This window comes from Dama dama, chromosome 29 (assembly GCF_033118175.1).
Source record: "Dama dama isolate Ldn47 chromosome 29, ASM3311817v1, whole genome shotgun sequence".
In the NCBI taxonomy this organism is placed as follows: domain Eukaryota; kingdom Metazoa; phylum Chordata; class Mammalia; order Artiodactyla; family Cervidae; genus Dama; species Dama dama.
In genome coordinates, this window is record NC_083709.1 from 67861127 (window position 1) to 67882955 (window position 21829).

Sequence of the window (21829 nt, forward strand, 5' to 3'; positions counted from 1 at the left end):
GAGGCTGCAGGACTGAAAGACTCCCTGAGACCACCTCGCCGAACACCACCTGGAAGCCTCCTCCTTCCAAAAGTTTTTGGGGAAATTAGACCTTAAATGCTTCGTTTTCGTGCTTTTTTCCAGAAATAAAACCAAATGTAAGCACTGTTAGACAAGCTCCACCCCCAAAGCGCTGCTCCCTCCGGTGGAGGCAGGGATTAGATGAGATTTGCAGGACTGTGTTGACTCCCAATTTAGATGCTTTCCATAAATTAATTACAGAGGCAAAGACAGGAAGGGAGACCTGGGGAGTGGGTCCCGGGGCGTCTCTTCCCTCTTCCTGGAGAGCCAGGCTGCTGCCAGAGCTGCCCTGCCTGTGGGCTCCGGGAAGATGCTGGAACTCCCAATCTCTGCCTGAAGTTTGCTGCCGTCAGTCCCTGCGGGCTAAGCATCATATCCTCACGGGAAGAGGTCCTAGGAGAACATGGGGCTTTGGTCTTTCTCCTGAGGGCAGTGGGGAGCCAGGGAAGGTGGCAGGCAGGGAGGAGACGGGACCAGATTTGCTATTTAGAGGGAACCTCTAGCAACTCCAGGAGACTGGCTTGGAGGAGGGGAGGCTGGGGGCCCAGAGGTCAGGTGGATGGAGAGAGGGGAAGTGGGGTCATGTAAAGAGACGGGAGTTCCCACTAATAACACACCGCCCTCCCTGGGCTTCCCCTCATCAACATGGCTCTGCCCTCTGGGCCCAGGCCTGATGCCCACCTCACCTGGGGCCTGGAGGTCTTGTTGGCAGAGCCTCTTGGGGCCTGGATCAAGGCCAGTGACTCATTTCCGAACGGTTTTGGCTGAATGAGAGTTCTACCTCTCACCTAAGCTTTTTGTCCCTCCTCGTCACAGTTCAGGGTTTTGGCCGCAAACAGTGGCAAATGAGAGAGGGATTTCCGGAGGTGGTTTATGGGACTTCTGCTGAAATAGTTGAGTGTACTTCACCTGCAGCCTGCAGGGAGGTGAGCCATCCCTCCGGCTCCACGCTCTTTCCTGGGTTTTAGTCGCTTGGTCGTGTCTGAGTCTTTGTGACCCCACGGACTGTAACTGCAGCCCACCAGGCTCCTCCGTCCATGGGATTCTCCAGGCAAGAAGACTGGCGTGGGTTGCCATTCCCTTCTCCAGGGATTCTTCCCAACCCAGGGACTGAACCCAGGGCTCCCGCATTGCAGGTGGATTCCTTACCATCTGAGGCACCAGGGATGGAGTTCACGCTTTCCCTTGGCCTGTCCTCGAGGTGGCCACCCTAGCCTTCCGACAATGGCCACCCTGGCCTTCCGGCAGTGTGCCTGAGCTCCTCTCTGGCGTCCCTGTCAAGCCCTTTTCCTCAGCGGGAGGAATACCTGGGCAAGGACAGGGTAGGGTCCAAGCCTTTTGTGAGGCCTCAGGACCCAGCCGGGGGGACACTCAATAAACATCTTCTCAGCGAGGGAACCCCTGCAAGGGTGGACACCATCCCCATTTTTCAGACGGGAATACTGAGGGTCAGTAGGGGATGGTGACCTGCCCGGGCCGGAACCTGCACATCCTGGGCAAGGCCGCACCGCCTCCTCCAGGAAGCTGCACTCAGGTCTCCTGGGGTGGTGCAAACTCATGGCTCCAGGGAACAGGGAAGCCCAGCTCCCTTGCCTGGGCTTTTGAGAACCCTGACATGTAACTTGCACTCCAGGCCCCCTTGGATCTGACTGAAGTTACCTTCTGCAGGAGGCGACCAGAAATGGCACCATGTATGATGGACAGGGAAGCCTGGCGTGCTGCAGTCCATGCGGTCGCAAAGAGTCTGACACGACTGAGCGACTGGGCTGAACTGATCTTCTCCCTCCTCCCCACCTCCACCCCTCCTGGATCCCAGTCCTTTCCGGGCTCATTCTGGGAGCACTTCCCTGGATAAATCACTTGCATTGGAATCCTCAGCTAAGAGCCTGCTTCTGGGGCACCCCATGCTCAGCCCCGCCACACCCACAGTCCAGTCTGCATGTGGAGTTCTGCTGCCCCCAGCCTTGCAGCTGCCCTGGGCCTCCACGGCTCCATCTGTATAAAGGTGGCGCCGGGCTCCAGCCCCGTGTGAGCACTGCTGTTCTTCTGGTCCTGGATCCCTGCCTCCCAACCTCCCCCACCCCTTGCCACAACTGAACTCAGTCATCAAGGAAAGAGGAGCCCTCCTCATGTAAGAATGAACAGTTCTCAACTCACAGAACCCAGTATTCGGATGGTTACAGCTCATTACTAAACCCCAGCCATGCCCTGAGAAAGGTTGCAGAAACGGCTCTGATAGAAATCCCCAGCAGAAATAACCTGCTCCTGCTGCAGGGAGCCCTGCAAATCTGACTGTGGTCATTCCCCTGCTCATCTCCACCCAAGCAGATTCAGGTGTTTGCGAGTCAGTGGGCTCGCAGCATCTAAGGGATGCTGCCCACTTTTGGGTCCACATGCAGAACTTTGTGGTCTTCCTTGATGGTTCAGATGACAAAGAATCCACCTGCAATGCAGGAGACCTGGGTTCGATCCCTGGGTTGGGAAGAGCCCCTGGAGAAGGGAATGGCAACCCACTCCAGTATTCTTGCCTGAAGAATGCCATGGACAGAGGAGCCTGGCGGGCTATGGGGTCCATGGGGTTGCAAAGAGCCAGACATGACTGAGCGTCTAACACACACACACACACAGGACTTTGTTCAGCTGCTGGGGGGCTTCAAGTCACATTGTCCCATGGAGGGAACCTGAGTCTGGGCAGCAAGAGGCCCAGGCTGGTCGGTGCTCTGCTTGGAGGCTGCTGGTGGCCCAAGCAGGTCACCGCCCCCTACTGACCCTCAGTTTGAAAAATGGGGATGGTGTCCACCCTTGCAGGGGGTTCCCTCATTCACGGGGAAGATGTCTGTGGAGTGTCCCCCCCGACTGGGTCCTGAGGTCTCACAAAAGCCTTGGGTCCTCCCCTGTCCTTGCCCTGGTGTTCCCCCTGGTTTGTGGGGACAATGGGCAGGGAAGGAGGACGCTGCGGGTCAGAGGGAAAGTGGATGTGTTGGTTGGAGTCAGGTTAGCACATGGAGGGCCTGGCTGCTGGCTTGGGTCAGAGGAGTGTGGGTGTTGTGGTCAAATGCTGTGGTGTCACTCTGTCTTGGGTTTGAGGACAACTTATGGCCTTGGGTGAGTCCTTCTGCCTCTCTGAGCCTCAGTTTTCTGGAGGAGCCCTAACAGTGCCGCTGTCAGGCCCACGTGGTGGTGAAGTGTACATTGTCTCAAATCTGACTCAGAGCTGAGCTCAGCATGGATGGAAGAGACTTCCCTGTTCTGAGTCCCCCAGGCTGGGGTCCTCTGCTCCCCAGAAGAGCAGGCTGAGGGCTGAGAAAGGGGCAGGAGGATTCCTTTGCTGGGAGCAGAGCTACAGCAGGGTTGAAAGTCTAGGGGCGACCGAGGTTTGCTGAGAGAGCTGGGTCACCCCCATCCCTCTGTGCTCTGGTGAGTCCAGCCCCTGCAAAGGCTGTGGGCAGGTCCTGCTAAGCCTCCCTCCCTTTCCGCCAGCCTGTGGCTCCACACGCTCACCTCATCCCCCAGACACACCTCACTGGGAGCTGAAACTCAAACACATTATCCAAGGGCCTGGGCTGGTCCAGGGGGCCCAAATGGGCCCTTTGCTTCCTCTCTGCCCGGGGCTCAGGTCCATATGGCCATATTAGCTTCCAGCAATCAGATGTGAACCCACACAGAGGCCAAGATGGAAGCCACACTGAGCCTAGCTTGGTGTGTATCATCAGGGGATTTCTTGTCCATCTCTGGGCCTCAGTTTCCATATCTGTATAATGGGCAAGTAAGAGATCTCTGAGATCCTTTCACCAGTCGTTAGAGCCATTGTACCCTCTGGCCCAGAGAAATGAAGGGAGCCCAGACTAGAACCCAGGCATCCTGCCCCCAGACCAGGGCTCTAGGACCATGAGCGTGAGCAGAGGGAGGCTCCCAGGTTATGAAGCTGTCAGGCCTTGAGATGATGTGGAGAAGCTAAGTGCCCAGGCCTCTGGGTATCTGGAATCCCAGCTCCTAGCTTTCTGCATATGCCCCATCACCACACACCCACTTCAAGCACAAATCAGGGGTAGGCACTCCCCTCAGGGAGGAAAGGATCAGATTATCTCAATTCAGTTCTGCCCTTTATCAGCTGTGTGACCTTGGACAAGTCACTTCACCCATCTAGGCCTGAGTTTCTTCGTATGTAAAGTGGGGGGACTACAATCTGCCTCCCTGGGCTCTGCAGAGACTAAATGACCTGCCTGGCATGGGTCAGACACCAAGTGGAACTCTCCTTTCCCTGGGGCCTCTTCCCCTCCTCCTGTGTCATTATTTGGCTCACCTTCCACTTCCCATCCCAGCTGCTTGTACGCCTCTTCCCCTTGGCACACGCCCAAGCTTTCCAGCCTCTAGGCCCCTGCTCATGCTGTTCCTCCTACCAGGAATGCCTTTCCTCCTTCTCACTCCCAACCCTTCTCGATCGTATTGTTCAATTCAAATGCTGCCTTGTTCAATTCAAATGCTGCCTCCTCCAGGAAGGCTCTCCTCCGAGGAGCTCGGTTCCAGCAGACAAGAACACAGATACAGCGGCATCAGAAGGGACAGATCTCTGCCTGCGGTGGCTTCGGGTCCCTCCTGCTTGGGTTCAGTCACGCACGTGGAGCGTCGTTCTCCCCTGGCCCGCAGTACACCAAAGTGTCCACTAGGTGGAGATAGAATGACAAGGTCGCCGCGGAGATGGGCCAGACAAGGGAGGCCAACAAGGTCCAGGGTCATTCACTCATTTCTTCAACCGATATTTCTGAACATCTGCCACGTGCGAGACTGTAGGATGACAACGAAGTCCTTGCTCTCAAGGAGCTTATGTTCTTGTGACAGGAGGTGAGAGAGAAGAAACACAAAAAATAAGGAAATAAAGCAAGAAAAACCAGGACACGGGTGAAAGCTGTACAGAAAACACTGGGACCCACCGTGTCCAGACTTTTGAATGAGCACTTCTTCGGTGAACAGCGGGGTCTGTAATCAAAGCATCACTCAGGGTCTCCGAGTGGCTGAGCTGGACACCCCCTTGTCCACAGTGTGTTGTGAACCAGCAGCATCACTTACAGGAAATGCAGCTTCCTAGGCCAACCCTACATCTACTGGATCAGAATCTGCATTTTAACAAGATCCCCAGGTAATTCATGTACACATTACAGTGAGAAGCTCTGCTCCAGCCAGAGGTCGGGGGGTGACCTGCAGCCATGGGCCAAATCTGGCCGCCTATTTTTGTACGATGCCCAGGCAAGAATGAGTCTTGCTTAAAAAGAAGAAATCTAGGAATTTTACGACACAGGAAAATTATACGTACAATACTTCAAATTTCAATGTTCATACGTAAAGTTGTATTAGCACACAGCCATGCCCATTTGCTGACGTGTTGTCTGTGGTGGCTTTCAGGCTACGATGGCCACAGCTGAGTAATGCAACAGTAATGTATGGCCCACAGAGTCTAAAATATTTACAAGTGGGCCCTTTGCAGAAAAATTTTGCCGATCTCTGCTCTAGTTCATCTCCTTGAAGAATCAGGGCCCAGAGAGGGCAGTATCTTGTCAGAGCTCATAGGAGCCCAGTTTATATTTCCATATTCCCTGTAAGGTCTTGTTTGCACAGCCTCTGGTTTGGGCAGTTGAATTGCCTTTGTCTTTTCTGGATTTGGAGTGATAACCTCACTGGAAAAGATTCATGATTGATTTATGATACAATAAAGACATTTCAATGAAATTTCCGTTTCAGAGGAAGCTGGTTTGGAGCCCAGAATGAGATGCGGGTACACATGGAAAGTGGGTTCTTTTTAGTAGAGTGTGCATGGCTGATATGAGCCTTTTGTTGAGAAGGGCGGGAACCCTGGGCTCTTGAGAAAAGGAGAGGGCTTCAGAGGCCAGCACAGGGAGCTGGAGAGAGACTTTCCTGGCCATAACCCACCTGCAGAGTGAGGGGTCCTGACCCTGTGGGGTGCTCTCAGGCTTTGGGATGGGCCAGCAGTTGAGACTTATCTCAAGTCACCAAGTACTTGCCTGCTGCGTCTCCAGTAGGAGTTTAGGGGTCTTGCAAGGGTGTGGGTACCAATAGGGCACAGCAGAGAGGACCGTGGTCCAGGTCTGGACTCTGGGAAAGGAAGCAGCTCTCCCCGACTCTGCTGCATCCATGATCCCACTGTCCTTGTGCTTCAGGGCAAAGCTCAGCCTGCCACAGCCCCTCCCTACTTGACCAGCTGCCCAGAGCAACTCGCAGCCCCCCTTTGGGGCCCGTGCTTTCCCTGTCAGGACCTTTGCTCCTGCTAGAGCCGGCCAATGACCGCAGTGGCCTCCCTCTGTCCCCAGCTGCCTCTCCAAATCCTCCCCGTGATTCAGGGCCCTGCTCAACGTCTGCTCCTAAAAAAGACTTTCTGGTTTCTCCCCAGTTAGTTTCTCTGCCTCCTTCAGCAGCTTGAACCTTTCTCAAAATTAGGAACACCATTGCTCTATCTCTTCTCAGCTGCTGGTTGGGGAACAGAGGGAATAAGAGCACAAAGTCATCCATACTTAGATTTAAACATCATCTCATCCACTTATTAGTTGTGAATGCTTGGGCAAGCTTCTTAACATTTCTGAAACTGTTTCTTCATCTGCAAAATGTGAATTTTGCACCACAGAGGGTTGCTGTGAAGATGAAATGAGATAACACATGTAAAGGACAGTGTGGACACATAGCTGGCACTCAGTAAATGTCAGCTCTCATAGCATGTTGGAATAATATTACTACTAGTTGTTTGTTGAATAAACAGCTGAGTGGCATCAATTCTGAATCAGAGATCTGATCAGCACCCATGGACACCTGTACTGGTGGGCACTTTTCTACTCGGCGCCTCTTGCAGCCCTTCGCTGTGGCCTCCGAGGCAGCCGCACTCTCCCTGCCTCCCAGCCTGCAGCTGTCCCCACGCAGTTTGATATTCAGGTGTCTCTGGGATGCATGCTGGGCTGTGTTACTCTGTGCCTGGAGTGGGTGTGGGGAGGGCTAGTTTACAAGGTCAGCCCTGGGGTGCCACAATGGGACTCCAGCCCAGAAGACCAAGGCTGGACTCTAACCATGGCTGGGGGGAAGAGTGGAGGACAAAGGGAGGCATGCCCCCAGGTCAGCTGGGCAGGGTTCAGGAGGGCTACTGGGTTGGCTCAGGCCCTTAAAGTTCCAGGTTTCAGAAGGCAGGAATAGGGAGCAGCCTCAGAAATTGGGCAGAAGCCAGATGACCAGAACAGAGGCCCAAGGGCCAAGTAGACCCCTCAGCCAGGCTGACCTGAGCTCTCTGCATCCCCTGACCAAGGGTAGGAGGGGGCCAGGGCTGGAGCAGGAGAAGGGGCTGCAGGGGGCACGTGCCCCAGCTGTGGGGAGTGGAGCCCCTGAGGACAGGCAGGCTGAGGGACAGTGGACATAAACGTGGCTGGGGCCCATTTTCTTCCACTGGCAAAGGAGTGAGGATGAACTTTGGTCCAGTTTATCAGCATTTCCTGCGCACCTCCGAGGCCCTGGCCCTGGTTCAGCACATACCAGCCACCATGACAGGGAAGGGCTGACCCATTCTGTGGTTTGGAAACCAAGGATCAGACAGAAGCGCTTTGCCTGATGCCACCCGGCCGGCCAGTATGCGGCCCAAGGCAGATCTTATGAGCCAGGCTTGTTCTCACAGCGCCTCACACACAGGCCTGACTCTCAGCTTCGAGGCCCTCAGGGGTGTTCTCACCCACCCTTGGGTACGAGGCTGCATAACATGACCACAAACCTAGTGGTTTCCAGAACAACACCCCTTGACTGTCTCACAGATGACCAGTCACATACAACTAGATAGAAAGTTCCAGAGCAGGAGATCCAATTTAGGAATAGATCCTAAAAGACCCACATTTAGTATATGATAGAAAAGATGGTTTATTTCATAAAAGGTGTTGAACAATTTGCTAGCTATCTAAAAAAAAAAATCAAAATTTCAGTAAAAAATTAAACTGCAAAGGTACCAAGCCTAGAAAGTGTGTATATATATGTGTGTATATATGTGTGTGTGTATGTGTGTGTGTATATATATATATATAAAACCCCATGTGAAAAAGATTTTTTTGTGAAAAGGTAACGTTAAAACATAGCCCCCGAGTCTTCCATACTCTTCCCATCAAGAGGTGGGGTCTCTGTCACCTCCTGATTCTGGGTTCGGCGACCGTGCGGCCAAGAGAACGTGGCAGAAGCAAGGCAGTGCCGTTTCCCGGCTCGGGCCCCAAGTGCCTGAGAGCTCCGTGTTCTGTCTCCTGGACTGGCCCAGGCTCCAGGCTGTGAGAACGTGCAGGCCACAGGCCGGGGGCCCTGCAGAGGCCCAGCTGATGGCCAGCCTCGGCAGCCAGACACTTGAGTGAGGAAACCTTCAGCTGCCTGCGGCCCGACCACCATCCAACTTCTCAGCAAAAAGGAGCCTGAGCCAGACTCTCTTACTGAGCCCAGCCAACCTCCAAAATGATCAGAGATAATAAGAGAATGCCAGTTGTTGCTTTAAGCCACTATGTTTTGAGATAATTTATCTCAAATAGATACAATAGATACACTGTGATACACAGTATGTGACAAAACCTAAAAGCCACAAGAATAAAAATGTCTTCATTAAAAATAATGAACAAAATCATATGACAAAAAAAAAAAAAAAAACCTGGGGGAAAGACCATATTTGCAACTCATTATAGACAAAGGGCTAATTTCCTAATGTACAAATAGTACCTACAAATCACTAAGGCAAAGATGCCCAGTTCACCTGAGTAGGCAGAGACTATCCATAGATAGTTTATGGAAAAGGAAATGGCTCTTAAATGTATGAAAAGTGCTTAACTTGGCTCAAAAGAGAACTGTAAATTAAAATTACAATAAGATACCATTAAAAACAATAATACACTGAAGAAATAGGTGCTTTCATATGTTACTGATAGGAGCGTAAACTGAACAACTTCTCTGAAAAGTATGTTATCGGTATCTATCAGAATTTACAGCGCACATGTTTTTTGACCCAGCACTTCTCCTTCTAGGAATTTATCTTACAGATGTATTTACACACCCGCAAAACGACATTTATGAAAGGCTCTTTGTGGTGGCACTGTAACAGTAAAGACGGAAGCGCCCTAAATGTCCATTAGAGGAGGACTGTTCATGGCAGTTCACTCCTACAGTGAAACAGTCCACATCCATAAAAAGAATGAAGCGCCTCCATGTGTCTGGATCTGCAACACTCTCTAGGATACGCTGCTCAGTGAAAACAAACGGGGTGAGGCAGAGGGTATTTGCTACCATTTATCTGAAAATTATATGCATATTCCTGTATGCATTAAACATCTCTGGAAAGGTGTGACTGCCTCTTTGGAGATGATCTGAGTGGTGGGGGCAGGCCAGGAATAGGCAGTTTTCACATTATACCCTGTATACCTTTGGGGATGTGTATCTTGCATTTATTGGGTTGGCCAAAATGTTTGTTTGGCTTTTCCTGTAAGATGTTATGGAAAAACCCAAATGAAATTTTTGGTCAACCCAGTATTCTCTATTCCAAAACTAGAGAAAAATACTCATTTAAAAATAGTACTTGAATAATTGGCTGATCCTTTGGAAAAACATTAAGGAGAACCCCCCCTCAAACTGTAAACACAAAATACTCCAAATGTATTCAAGATTCAAATGCAAAAGTGAATTTATAAAAGCTCCACAAAAACCTCCTTTCTTACTGTCATTTTGAATTTTTTCATGTCCCAAACTTCCATCCCCCTGCTGGAGGTGTGGCCCTGACCCCCAGACCCTCAGTACCCTCAGGCCCTGAAACCCCACCCAGGTATCTCCCAGGCTGCTGGAACTTACTAAGGGCTCCATGAATCTTAGCTGCCTGTTAGTTTGTTTCACCCTTGAAGCCTGGGAGAGACACAGCAGTGCAGAGTGAACTCAGTCAGTGAAGGCTCTGCTTGCCAGAATGCCTTCCTGAACCCTGAAGGATGGAGGAGGGGTTAACAGCTGAAGTTGGTACACTAGGTGAAGAGGACAGACAGGGGTGCAGGGAAACTTGACTCTGAGGAGTGAGTCCACCACCTCCATGGTCCCCAGGGGCTTCCCCGGTGGCTCAATGTAAAGAATCCACCTGCCAATGCAGGAGACCTGGGTTTGATCCTGGATGGGGAAGATCCCCTGGAGAAGGAAATGGCATCCCACTCCAGTGTTCCTGCCTGGGAGGCCCCCATGGACAGGGGAGCCTGATGAGCTGTGGTCCATGGGGTCAGAAAAGAGTGGGACACGACTGAGCGACTAAACAAGAACAGCAACCCATGAAGCTCAGGTCAGGTAACCCCGGATCCCCCTCCAGTTCGGATCCATCCTCTCCCAATTGCTTCATCTCCTGGGCCCTCAGTTGGCCCCATCCCCTGGATCCCTAGCCACCATCCGGTAACCCTTACTGAGCACCTGCTGGGTGCTTTGCCTTGGAGGAGGGGCCCACTGACATGTCACAGCCCCTCCTGCCTCTGGTGGCCAGACTTGCTCGGTGTCCTTGCCTGTCCCAGTGTGAGGGAGGAGCTGGACCCGGGTATCACCACTGATTAACGGATGCTGGAGCCACAAGGCCAGAAGCCCTGGCCTGAGGAAAGAAAAACACCGTGTTTCAATGTTTGAGGTATTTCACAAATTGTCCTCGAGGTGGCCTAGCACCGCAGATCGCAGTCTGTGGGTAAGACATTGATACGTTAAGTACAGGGGGAGATGGCAGGACAGAGCACGGTCCAGGGACCCAGGTGACCCCAGGGTCCAGCTCTGGCCCCTTCAGCGGCTTCTGTGTGAACTCAGGCTGGAGATGTCACCTCTCTGGGCCTGTCTCTCCTTCCTATGTGGGACTTGAGGAGGCAGATTGGATTCAGATTAACATCCACAGAGAAGAGACCAACAGGTAGGGCTTTTGCCTTCTAGAAGCTCCCAAGTCTGGGAGCAAGTACGTGAACAGCCTGTGGTAGAGATGAAGCCGGCAGAGCTGAGGGACAGGTCTGGGCCCCGCTCACTTGTTTACTCAGCATTTGCACCTCTGGCCAGCAGCTATCGCTGGGGTATGGGGTTCCTTGAATGTGTTACTATTTATTAAGCACCCGTGACATGTGTTACCTTGTATGGTTAGGCCATTCACAGTGGCTATTCTCTTGTTCTTTGTATATCTGCTGCTTGACTGGTCCCTGCTTCACTCACATGACTATCCAATCTCTTAATTAGAGGGCTTAATTAGCCCTTGGTAACCGATGAGCCCACCTGATGCCAATTCCCTCCTGTAAATATACCCTTCTCCCTGGGGTAGTAAAGACTGTTGCAACGTCCTGCCAGCATCTGTTTGGCAAGGTGTGGCTCCAGGACCCTCTGTGTATGATCCCCTGTCAATAAGCCACTGATATCTCTGTCTCCAGGCTCTTTCTTCAGTTTCGAAGCTGGACGACTACAAGGCTTGTAGGCCTGAGGGGTGCAGCCCAACAGACCTGCTGCTTGTGAGGACTGTACATAGTTAGCCTCTCAACAAGCCACGAGGGAGGTAAGTACTATTACACCTATTTTGCAGATGAGGAAACTGAGGCACGTACAAGGTGAAGACTTGTCCTTAGTGGGTCACAGAGCTGCGATTTAAACCCAGGCAGTCTGGCTCCGGAGCCTGAACTCCTCACCTCTCTCATGGCCTCGGTGCTTGGTGACTACCAAACATGGCCCAGGGCCCATGCAAGTGTTGCCTGCTTAATGATCACGGTAACACTCAGGTAAGTGCTCATCCCCCCATTTGAAGCTGAAGAAACAGCCTCAGGAGGAGGCTGTGAACCGACCAAGACTACAGTGCTGGTAACTGACAGAGCTGGGAGTCAGACCCTGTCCACCTGACTGGGACCCCAGGCTCTGCCCATGACCCCATGACCCTGCATGGCTCCAGCATCTTGGCCCTGGCCCTATGCCTGACCTGCTTCCGGCCAGTCAGCAGGTGTCCACCAAATTGGGTGGCTTTCAACTGTGGGCTTCCTATGGGAAACTGCACCAAGTATTAAGGAGGTCACTCTGGGATTCAGACTGCCCTGGTCCAGGCGCCTGTGTTTGCACAACAGGCCGGGCTCAGAGTCCAGCCTGTGTGGCCAAAGACCGCGGCCGGGAACACTGTGACCATGATGGAACAGACCTAGAGAAGATGGTCAAGGCGCAGCAGACCCTGGGAACGGGGATGACCCCTGACCACACCCTTCTCCCCCAGCGCAGGCCACACCCTTCTCCCCCAGCGCAGGCAGCATCCTCACGGCTGTCGGCACCTTTACGGGCACCCACGCACATTCACACAGGACTCTCCCGTGGCTGCCGCTTTACCCATCCCAACCCCTAAGACCGACCGGAGGCTCTGGGGCAGTGAGCACTCAGAGGTAGGCCCTGGGAGCCAAGGGCACGAGCCTGCCACCAGCTCCAGAGCCAGTCTGTTTCATTAAGGTTTGATCACACGAACAGAAATGCACAAGGCGCACACTCGGAGCCGGAGTCCCCCGCTCCGGAGCCAATCCACACCCTCGCCCCGCCTGCTCCGGCTCCGCCCCTCCTGGGGTCCGCCCCCTTTCCGGCCCGCCCCGTCCGGGCCCAATATCCGGCGGCTGCGGGGTCAATGAGGCCAGTGAGAGTCATGAAGGTGTTCATCACGCGCAGGATTCCCCCCGAGGGCAGCGCCGCGCTCGCCCGGGCCGCAGAGTAAGAGCCCGGCGCCCCCGGACCGCTCCGCGCGCCGAGTCCCCTCCCTCCGGGCGCGCGTTCCGCGGGTGGCGTCGCGGGAAGGGGTTGCGGAGCCCGGGGCACCGCTCCGAGACCTCGGGCAGCCTGCACGCGGGGTGACTCAGCGTCTCCGGGCGGGCCGGGGGGCGGCCTCCCGCCACCCACTTCTTTTTGGTGGGGAGGACACAGCGGTCCGGGGGGCCAGAGAGAACCGGCATCCTGCTCTTGGGCCTTCGCCGAACTTTCGAACCCGTGCCTGGCTGGAAAGGTCTTGGAGTCTGGGGAACCTTAGAGAAAGTCCTCAGGGGCCAAGCTTTCTCCAGGCCCGTTGCTGTGCCGCTGGGACCCGCAGTTCCCGTGGCACTTGCAGTGGGGGTGGGGTGAAGGCTGGAGGCTTCCCCAGTCATGGGCGTGGGGAGAGGGGAGACTGCCCATGTCTCAAGGTCCAGGCTGTTAATCCTTCACCCTCTGAGGTCACTTGGACGGGTCAGGGGCCTTGGCAGTCACTGATCTGGTCCCTTTGGACGGTTAGCAGTGGGCCTCTGGTAGCACTTCTTAAACTGAACTCTGCACCTTGCCAAGTGCTTCTTATGAGTAAACTCTTAATTCTTAAACACTGTGAAATCAGTGCTGTGATTCCCACTTGACCGAGAAACTGGGAGAGGTCAGGTACCTTCGCCAGCCTCTATTGGTGGCACAGCTGGGATTAGAGATCTGCTCTGCCGCAGTCTGAGCACTGCAGTATGCAGGTTTTCACGTCCCAGCTCAGGCGAGGAGAAGGTGGACCCAGCCTTAGAAACAAGTGCCAGGGGGAAATGAGATTTGTTTCTTTTGCTCAGTGCAGTAAAACTTGCGCTGAAGACTTGCAGTGTACTAGGCATCGAGGGGCAGAGGGCAGGGCAAAGACAAGAACTCTAGGAGCGGCGCTCACACTGCCGCAGCGCTGGGCCGCTGTCCAGGGAAGGAGGCCGAGAGGAGGCCGGTGCCTGGGCAGGGAGTTTTGGAAAGTGCCAGCAGCTCTGTGTCCTGCGCGTGTAGATTTTCCAGACGTTTTGGCTGCACTGAATTAAATGTCAAGGGCCGGAGGCTGGGCAGCACTGCTGGGAAACATGCCTGGGGCCCACCTGCCCCTCCGGAAGCGCCCCCTGAAACTCCTCCATGTTGAACTGCTTTGGTCTTGTCCATGGCTCAGACGGTAAAGAATCCACGTGCAATGCGGGAGACCTGGGTTCGATCCCTGGGTTGGGAAGATCCCCTGGAGGAGGGCATGGCAACCCACTCCAGTATTCTTGTGTGGAGAATCCCCACGGACAGAAAAGCCTGGTGGGCTACAGTCCCTGGGGTCGCAGAGTCGGACACGACTGAGCGACTGAGCAGAGCGCAGCATGTGTACAAAGTCAAAAACAATAGTTGCTCCCTTCATGACTCAGAGGGGAGGATGTACAACTGGATGAGGGATCCGAGCCCGGTGCTGCCAGCGCCCCCCACTTGGCCTTGGCAATAGGCAGCCTGGCCCGGGAGCTCGTTGCCTGCGAGGCCTCCTGTGGGGGAGAAAGAAGAAAGCTCTTCTTGTGTTGAGCTGAGAATGGTCCCCGTGACTTTCTCCTTTCAGCTTAGGCCCTTTTCAGTCCTTGTTGGAGAGCTCTGCTCCGTGACCGCCTTCACCCTTCAGCCACCCTCTCAGGACAGTTCTGAGGCCGCCCACACCTGACCTTGACTCCCCTCAGCCAGCCCCAGGCAGCTTGAGGCCAGGGCAAGCAGAAGGCAGTTTCCCACTGACAGGGTCTGTGGTGCGGTCTGAGGGCTTTGGGGGCCTGTGGGCACCTGTGGGCTCCCCCACTTCTGAGCGGTCTCTCCTTTGTCTGCAGCTGTGAGGTGGAGCAGTGGGACTCTGACGAGCCCGTCCCCAGAGAGGCCCTGGAGCGGGGGGTGGCCGGGGCCCACGGCCTGTTCTGCCTCCTCTCTGACCGCGTGGACAAGGAGCTCCTGGACGCCGCAGGTGCGTCCGCTGGGCAGGCGGGGAGGGCCCCGGCTGTCTTGGGCTGCTGCTGCTGGTTCCCGAGCAGGTCTTCAGTGGGCTCTGCGGGCTCGGAGGGCGTTCACTGTGGTCCTAGACCACAGCTCCACGTGGCACACACTTTGCCCCTCTCTGCTGGCTCTGAGTCCCCGGAGGGAGGCCCTAAGAGAGCAAAGACCATGGCGTGGAGGAGAGCCAGGGCCCTGGGCCCTTGTCCAGCTCTGTTCAGGCTTGGTTTATGACGTTTAGTAGGGCCCTCCCTTTTCTGGACCCGTCTATGTATGTGGGAAGGCCTTGAATCCCATGATGAGAGATACAAATAAGGCTTTTTCTGCCCAACAGGAGCTAATCTCAAAGTCATTAGCACAATGTCTGTGGGTGTCGACCACTTGGCTTTGGATGAAATCAAGAAGCGGTAAGTGCAACCTGGGCTCTGGAGTGAAGGGTGACTACCAGAGAGGGAAAAAGAGGAGCCGAGTATCTATTTGTTTTTTCTTCATATCCCTTGACCATTTGTTGAAAATGTAAGGTAGCCAGTGATAAAATCTGCCCATGTGTGCACAGGTCAGTTAAGAAGCAGTCAGAAACAGTGGGTAACAATGTCCAGGTAATATCCTTTCTCATTCACTCTTTTTTTTTTTTTGACCCTCACATCAACCCCTTCAAGTAGAAAAGGCAGGTATTATTATTTCCCTCTTTAGATGAGGAAATTCACAAAGATTAAGTAATCATAGTTACTGGAGCGCCACCCATTGGAGCCTGATCTTCCATCTTATATCCTTCTCAGAACGGGAGATGGTCAAGAGGGGATTGAGGGCTGGCTGTTCCTGGGGGCCCACTTACAGCTCTGAGCTTCCCAACAGGCAGCACAGAAGGCGCAGAGCCGCATCACAGCAGGGTCCCAGCAGTAGAAATTGGGAAGGTGCTTGAAGCCATTGTTACCACCAGCTCTCTGGTTCACAGTGGGATCCGTGTGGGCTACACTCCGGGTGTCCTGACTGACGCCACGGCCGAGCTTGCCGTCTCCCTGCTGCTTACCACGTGTCGCCGGCTGCCGGAGGCCATCGAGGAGGTGAAGAAGTGAGTGAACGCCCCGGGGGGGACGTTGGCTCAGCTCGGCACTTGAGCACTCAGAGCCACCCCTGGCCCAGAGCTGATCCCACCCCCAGCTGTGCCCCAGCTAATGAGGGAGACAGATCCAGGCGAGATACTAAAGTGCAGAGCAGAGCTGAGACAGGGCATGAAGGGAAATTGCAGGGGTGCAGTGTGGCTCAGGGAAGGCTTTGCAGAAGAAGTAGCCGGTGGGCATCCTCAAAGGGCCCTGTCTGCCGTCATGTGGACCCAAAAGGCTCTGAAGACTGAAGGTTGTTTCCTGTTGCTGCAGATACACTGACGGGCTTGATACAGGTGCCACCCCAGATGTTGTCGAGTGTTTTATGTGGAGTACAGCATATATACTTGACCCCCTTTCTAAAATCTGAAAATTTAAAAAATTTGACCTGGGAGTTTCGGATCGAGATGTGGGCTGTACATCCAGAATCGGGGAAAGCACCCAAGGTGGAGGGGACTGACCCGAGCCGAGGCCAGGAGGCATGTGGGTGCAGGCGCTCAGAGAGTGCGGACCGGGAGAGGGGCTTCATGGTGGGGGTGTGGCAGGGCCGAGGCTGCGTGGGGCTGAGTAGGCACAGTGCTGAGTGTCCCTCCCACCCTCCTGCCCAGGGAGTTGGCCCCTTCATCGGAGGTGACTCAAGATAGGCTGTGTTCCGTCAGTCCAGGGCAGCGGGGTGGGCCTGTGTTTTCCCTGGAGCATTGAGAACACTGGTTTGGGAATCCCACGTTCCAGGTTTGCAACCTGCTGCTCTGCCCTGGCTGTGTGACCTCACACAAGTCGCCCTTTCTGATCTCAGCTTCCCTGTCTGCAGAAAGGGAGGAGAACACCTAAGCAGCTTTCCAGCCCTCAGATTCTGTGTCCCCAGTGGTCCCCTCCATCCTTAACTGAAGGGTGGGGCCTGCCCTTGGACCACAGCCCTTGCCTGGGAATGTGGGGTCTGTGCAGCAGCCCTCATCTTTGCCCAGAGCCAGGGCCTCTCACCCGCCCCCTCTCCCTCCCTGCAGCGGTGGCTGGACCTCATGGAAACCCCTGTGGATGTGTGGCCATGGCCTCTCACAGAGCACCGTCGGCATCGTTGGCCTGGGGCGCATAGGTGAGGCTCCGTCCACCCGTTTGGCTTCCTGGCTCACATGTCTTGGTTAGAATCTCCAGCACCCTGTGTCTGGATGTTGACAATCCTTTGGGAAGGATACCTGTGTGCAGTAGGGATATCTTCAGCAAGAAGAGACAGCATCGTAAAAGATAGGCCAAAAAATAAAATGAGTTCCTTAAGAAGTCACTAGGTGATAGATGCGAGTCATTATTGCCAGGGTTCTTTATGATTATAGCTCCGTACAGAGCAGATGAAGCAGTGATGGCTGAGGGGTTGGGGAGCCCTGCTCCCCGAGGCCTGCTTTCTAGAAGGCATTTGACTCCTGAAGCCTTAACACAGAAACCAGAGGGTCCAGTGGACAGAGCTTACCTGTGATTCTGAGGCAGGGCAGAGCTATTTTTCTTCCAGTGGCCCCAGCACTGGAGAAGTCTGGCATCCTGCCTGGAGCAGAGGCGAGGGCGAGGGTGGGAAGTGGGCATAACTTGTCTGGCTAGCTGGCAGCCCTGCCTCCCACACTAGGGAGCTGCTTGGAGGAACCCAGCAGCTTTGGGGCATGTTCTGAGTCAGAAAATCCAGCTGCCCAAGCCCGTCTTGGCAGCAGTGTACGTGGAAAGGTGTTAGAGGTGGGGCGAGTTGGCAGTGCCATCAAAAAGTCATCTGGGGCCTGTGGCTGCATTAACAGAAGCAGAGGGTCCAGAGGAGGCAGGGGGCCGGGTGGTCAGACCTCTCTTGGGCTGCCAGGTCTGTCCAGTGCTCAGGGAAGGTTAGAAGTGGCCCTCAAGATGGCCAGACCACTGAGGACAGCACAGGCCAGTCACAGCCACACAGGAGCTGTGGTCGCTGAAGGATGGACCCCTGAGCTGAGGGCAGTGTGGGGTGGTGCGGCTGGGTGCCCTGTGGCAGGATTAGCTAACGGAGGAAAGGACCTTGCCCCCCAGCCCTCCCCCCAGGGGCTCCCCCTCCCTGGAACCACTGGGCGCTGTTCCTGCCCTCGCCGTCTGGGGGCTTGGGAACAAGCGCTGACTCTTGACTCCTTGCCGCCAGGCCAGGCCATAGCTCGGCGTCTGAAACCATTCGGTGTCCAGAGATTTCTCTACACAGGGCGCCAGCCCAGGCCTCAGGAAGCAGCAGAATTCCAGGCAGAGTTTGGTAAGTAAAACCTGGATTTCCGCAGGGCCCTTGTGCTTGGCCAGGCGGTTCTCCATGTTCGCTGTGATGGCAGCACTTTGGGGCAGAGTGCAGGCGCTCTACAAGGCCTGTGATGTCCCTTAGGCTTTGTCTGACTTCCCTGCCCTGCATGCAGAGGCCCGTTCGGGGAGCGCAGGGACTCAGCCTGGCCACACCGAGTCCCCTCGTGTTAGAGACTCCGGGTCTCCCGTCCTGCCAGGTCCCTCCTCACTGTGGTCCACGTACCTAGAGCGGTAGAGATGGTGACACCGTGTAAGGAATTGGTGCATGTAAGGATGATACATGTAAGGAACTGCTGGGAACCTTCACTCATAGTTTCCCTAGTAAACTGGTGAGCGCTGACCCTCAGCCTTGCATCTGGGTGAATCCAGCCCCCTGGCAGGCGCACAGCGGGGTGAGCAGAAGGCAAGCCAGATTTCAACCACTCCAGCCTGTTGGCACATTAGGCCTTCTTGAAAGAGGTGAAAGCAGTGTGGCCTGGATCCCCGCTGTGTGACCCTGAATAAGCTTCTGCTCCTCTCTGGCCTCAGTTTCCCCGCCTTTCGAGCAGGGGGCTGCCTGAAGGATGTGACACATTGGGATCCTGTGAGTGGCCATTGACTTGAGTTGTCCAGGTGGAGACACCGCTGTCAGGAAGCATCTTGGGAGTCTCACTGTGGGAGGAGGGAGGGAGGGATCAGGCTCCCCAGCCTCTTGCTGTCCTTACCCGGGCACAGCATCTGATGGAGCCCTGCGCTCCCCCAGTGTCCACCCCCGAGCTGGCCGCCGAGTCCGATTTCATCGTCGTGGCCTGCTCCTTGACACCGGCGACCAGGGGGCTCTGCAACAAGGACTTCTTCCAGTGGATGAAGAAGACAGCCGTGTTTATCAACATCAGCAGGTATCGGGTCACTGGGCGAGCCTGGAGAGGGGCTGCCCCTGCTGTTGTGACCCCCATGGGCTGTCGATGAGACTCAGGCTGAGTCTACTGCTCTCCATAAACCAATCAACCACTCACCTCAGAAGGACAGTGAGCTCCCCAGAGCACGTCCCAGCTGCTCAGAGCAGGGCCTGGTCTGGTTCCCAGCAGTACCTTGACCTTGCTCAGGAAGTGAAGGCACCATAGCAGCAAATTAGGTAATTTTGTTCCTCTAACCCCAAAGGGTTGGACTTGACAGACTTTACAGCCCGTTAGAGGCCAGCCTTCATGGCCCTGGGCCTGGGTTTGTCAGTGAGCTTGGACTCATACACTTCTGGAAAGACAGACCCAAACCCCAGGTTGTCTTGGGTCCTCCAAATGTGCACAGGGTGCCTCTAGTCCACTAAGTGTGTTACGGGGGCAGACCTCCCCTCTCAGCCACTCCAGTCCCTTCCTAGTGTTAACAGTGCCTCAGGACACCCACCGTCATCCCCAGGGGAGAAGTGGTAGACCAGGATCACCTCTACCAGGCCCTGGCCAGCGGCCAGATCGCAGCTGCCGGACTGGACGTGACGACCCCGGAACCGCTGCCTACTAACCACCCTCTCCTGAGCCTGAAGAACTGTGGTAAGAACCGCCCTTGGCCAGCAACACTTCTCCCAGTGGTGGTTCTTTCCCACCGCGGCTGATGAAGTCAGTGGCAGTTCTCCCAAACACTCGGGTTAGGCACCGTGCCCCTCAGAGCCACAAGCCACAGTCATCAGAGGCAGAGGCACTGCTCCGAAGGCCCCCCCTCAGTCTTCTAAGTTCTAACCACCCCACCCCCTCTAGCTCAGTTGGTAAAGAATCCGCCTGCAATGCAGGAGACCCTGTTCCGATGCCTGGGTCAGGAAGATCCACTGGAGAAAGGGATAGGCTACCCACTCCAGTATTGTTGGGCTTCTCTTTCGGCTCAGCTAGTAAAGAATCCTCCTGCAATGCGGGAGACCTGGGTTGGGAAGATCCTCTGGAGAAGTTAAAGGGTCCCCACTCCAGGATTCTGGCCTGGAGAATTCCATGGACTGTATAGTCCATGGGGTCGTAGAGAGTCGGACATGACTGAGCGACTTTCACTTCACTTCACTTCACTCCTCTCCCCTGTTCCCTAGCCCCAGGGGAGGTTTGGCATCGCCACCGTGGTGATACATTAGTGCCCCTGGAGGGACTGACCAAATGCATGGTTCCGGCCCCACGGGCATCTGCCTCAGTAGGTCCCGGGCGGGGCCTGACGGTGTGTCTGACATCTCGCACGTGGCTGCTACTCGGCCTGGGAGCACTGTGAGAACCACGTACTCACAGTTATTCTTTAGCTTCCTCAGTTACTGTTAACAATTCTGTGCTGAGTTGACAATTCTTTATATTACGTTCTCTCTATTCAGGTAGCTGGTCTGGTTTCGGTCTCCAGACTAATACATAACTGTTAGGGCCGCGGGCCGTCTGGGCCAGTCCTGCCCTTTGCTCACCCTCTGGAATGGAAAACCAAAGAGAAGGCCTGTGGCTGCCTCCCCTCCGTGACTGCTCCTGTTATCACAGCCCTTGGAGGCACTACCGTCCCCACCCTGTGCCTGTGTGAAGGGAGCACTGGCTGTGACCGCCAGGCTGTTGCCCAGAGCTGGGAAAACTCCCATTCCCGAGGCCTGGCGCTCAGCACCATGCCCTGGGGACTGCTTTCAAAAGGCACTCTCTGGGGACCATTGACCCCACTTGCTCTGCAGTCCAGCCTCTTATCTGCTTGTTTCGGGAGATCAGGGGCCTGGGGCCTTCAGGGAGGGGCCTACGGTGTGGACGAGCAGGTAAAGTGGCACCTGGTGTCACTGTCTGGTATTTGAAGGGCGGGTCTGGAGAGGCTCCGGGACCCCTTCTGACCCTGACACTCGTGTTCAGGATGCATATCTGTCACCCTTGCATCTGGGTTTGGTGGCCCGGGGAGAGGAGTGCTTTGAGACAGGAAGGAAGGCAAATAGAAGTGAGGGGGGTCCTCCTTGTTCTTTTTCCTGGCAGACCCCACCCAGCCCGACATATGGCTCTGAAACTGCCCTTCTCATTTCCCGTCCTTCCTCTCCTCTCCAGTGATCCTGCCACACATCGGCAGTGCCACCCACAGAACCCGAAACGTCATGTCTGTGCTGGCGGCTGACAACCTGCTGGCTGGCCTGCGAGGGGAGCCGATGCCCAGTGAGCTCAAGCTGTAGCCACACGGGGACTCGGGGGGCCAGAAAGCAAGTGGCCCTGGGATTCTGTCAGACACGCCCTGGCTGATTGGACCCACAGGCTGGGAGCCAGAGGAGAAAGTCTGATCTGTACCCTCTCTGCAGAGGGAAGACTGGTGCTAACACATGTGCTGCACTTTTGTGGTTGGAAGCCTCCGAGCCCCGAGTGTGTAATTCTATTAAATAATTCTCGGAGAGACGTCTGGGCATGTAACGGGGAGAAACAACAAGAGCGTCTGCTTGGCCTTCCCAAGCCAGGGCCTCTAGTGACTCCAGGTTCTGCTTCCAACCTCCGTCCCCACCCCGAGCATTTGAATTCCTAGAACCTGTCCAAGCCACCTTGGCCTCAGCCAAAAGGCCTCCAAGTTTCCCTCACTGAGGACAGGACAATCACAGCCTAGTGATGACCACAGCAATGGGACCTGCTACCTAGACCGTCAGGCAAATTAAATACATGTGGCGAAGTGAA

At 55.0% G+C, this 21829-nt stretch overlaps 1 protein-coding gene across 1 annotated transcript; it reads left to right on the forward strand.

The window, feature by feature from the left end:
• The first annotated feature begins 12652 nt into the window (after window positions 1-12652).
• On the forward strand, window positions 12653-21559 carry GRHPR (glyoxylate and hydroxypyruvate reductase). Its single transcript, XM_061132882.1, has 9 exons — window positions 12653-12783; window positions 14673-14803; window positions 15164-15236; window positions 15785-15901; window positions 16937-17025; window positions 18070-18174; window positions 18958-19093; window positions 19608-19738; window positions 21221-21559. Exons 1-9 carry the CDS (start codon window positions 12701-12703, stop codon window positions 21340-21342), a joined length of 987 nt encoding a protein of 328 aa, XP_060988865.1. The 5' UTR covers window positions 12653-12700; the 3' UTR covers window positions 21343-21559.
• The last annotated feature ends 270 nt before the right edge of the window (window positions 21560-21829 follow it).

Excerpts from the sequence above, each read along its gene's own strand:
- GRHPR (XM_061132882.1), top strand. The coding sequence starts at position 12,701 with ATGAGGCCAGTGAGAGTCATGAAGGTGTTCATCACGCGCAGGATTCCC. Across the intron at positions 12,784-14,672 it reads GCGCTCGCCCGGGCCGCAGA|CTGTGAGGTGGAGCAGTGGG; the intron begins GTAAGAGCCCGG and ends CTTTGTCTGCAG. Across the intron at positions 17,026-18,069 it reads CGTTGGCCTGGGGCGCATAG|GCCAGGCCATAGCTCGGCGT; the intron begins GTGAGGCTCCGT and ends CCTTGCCGCCAG.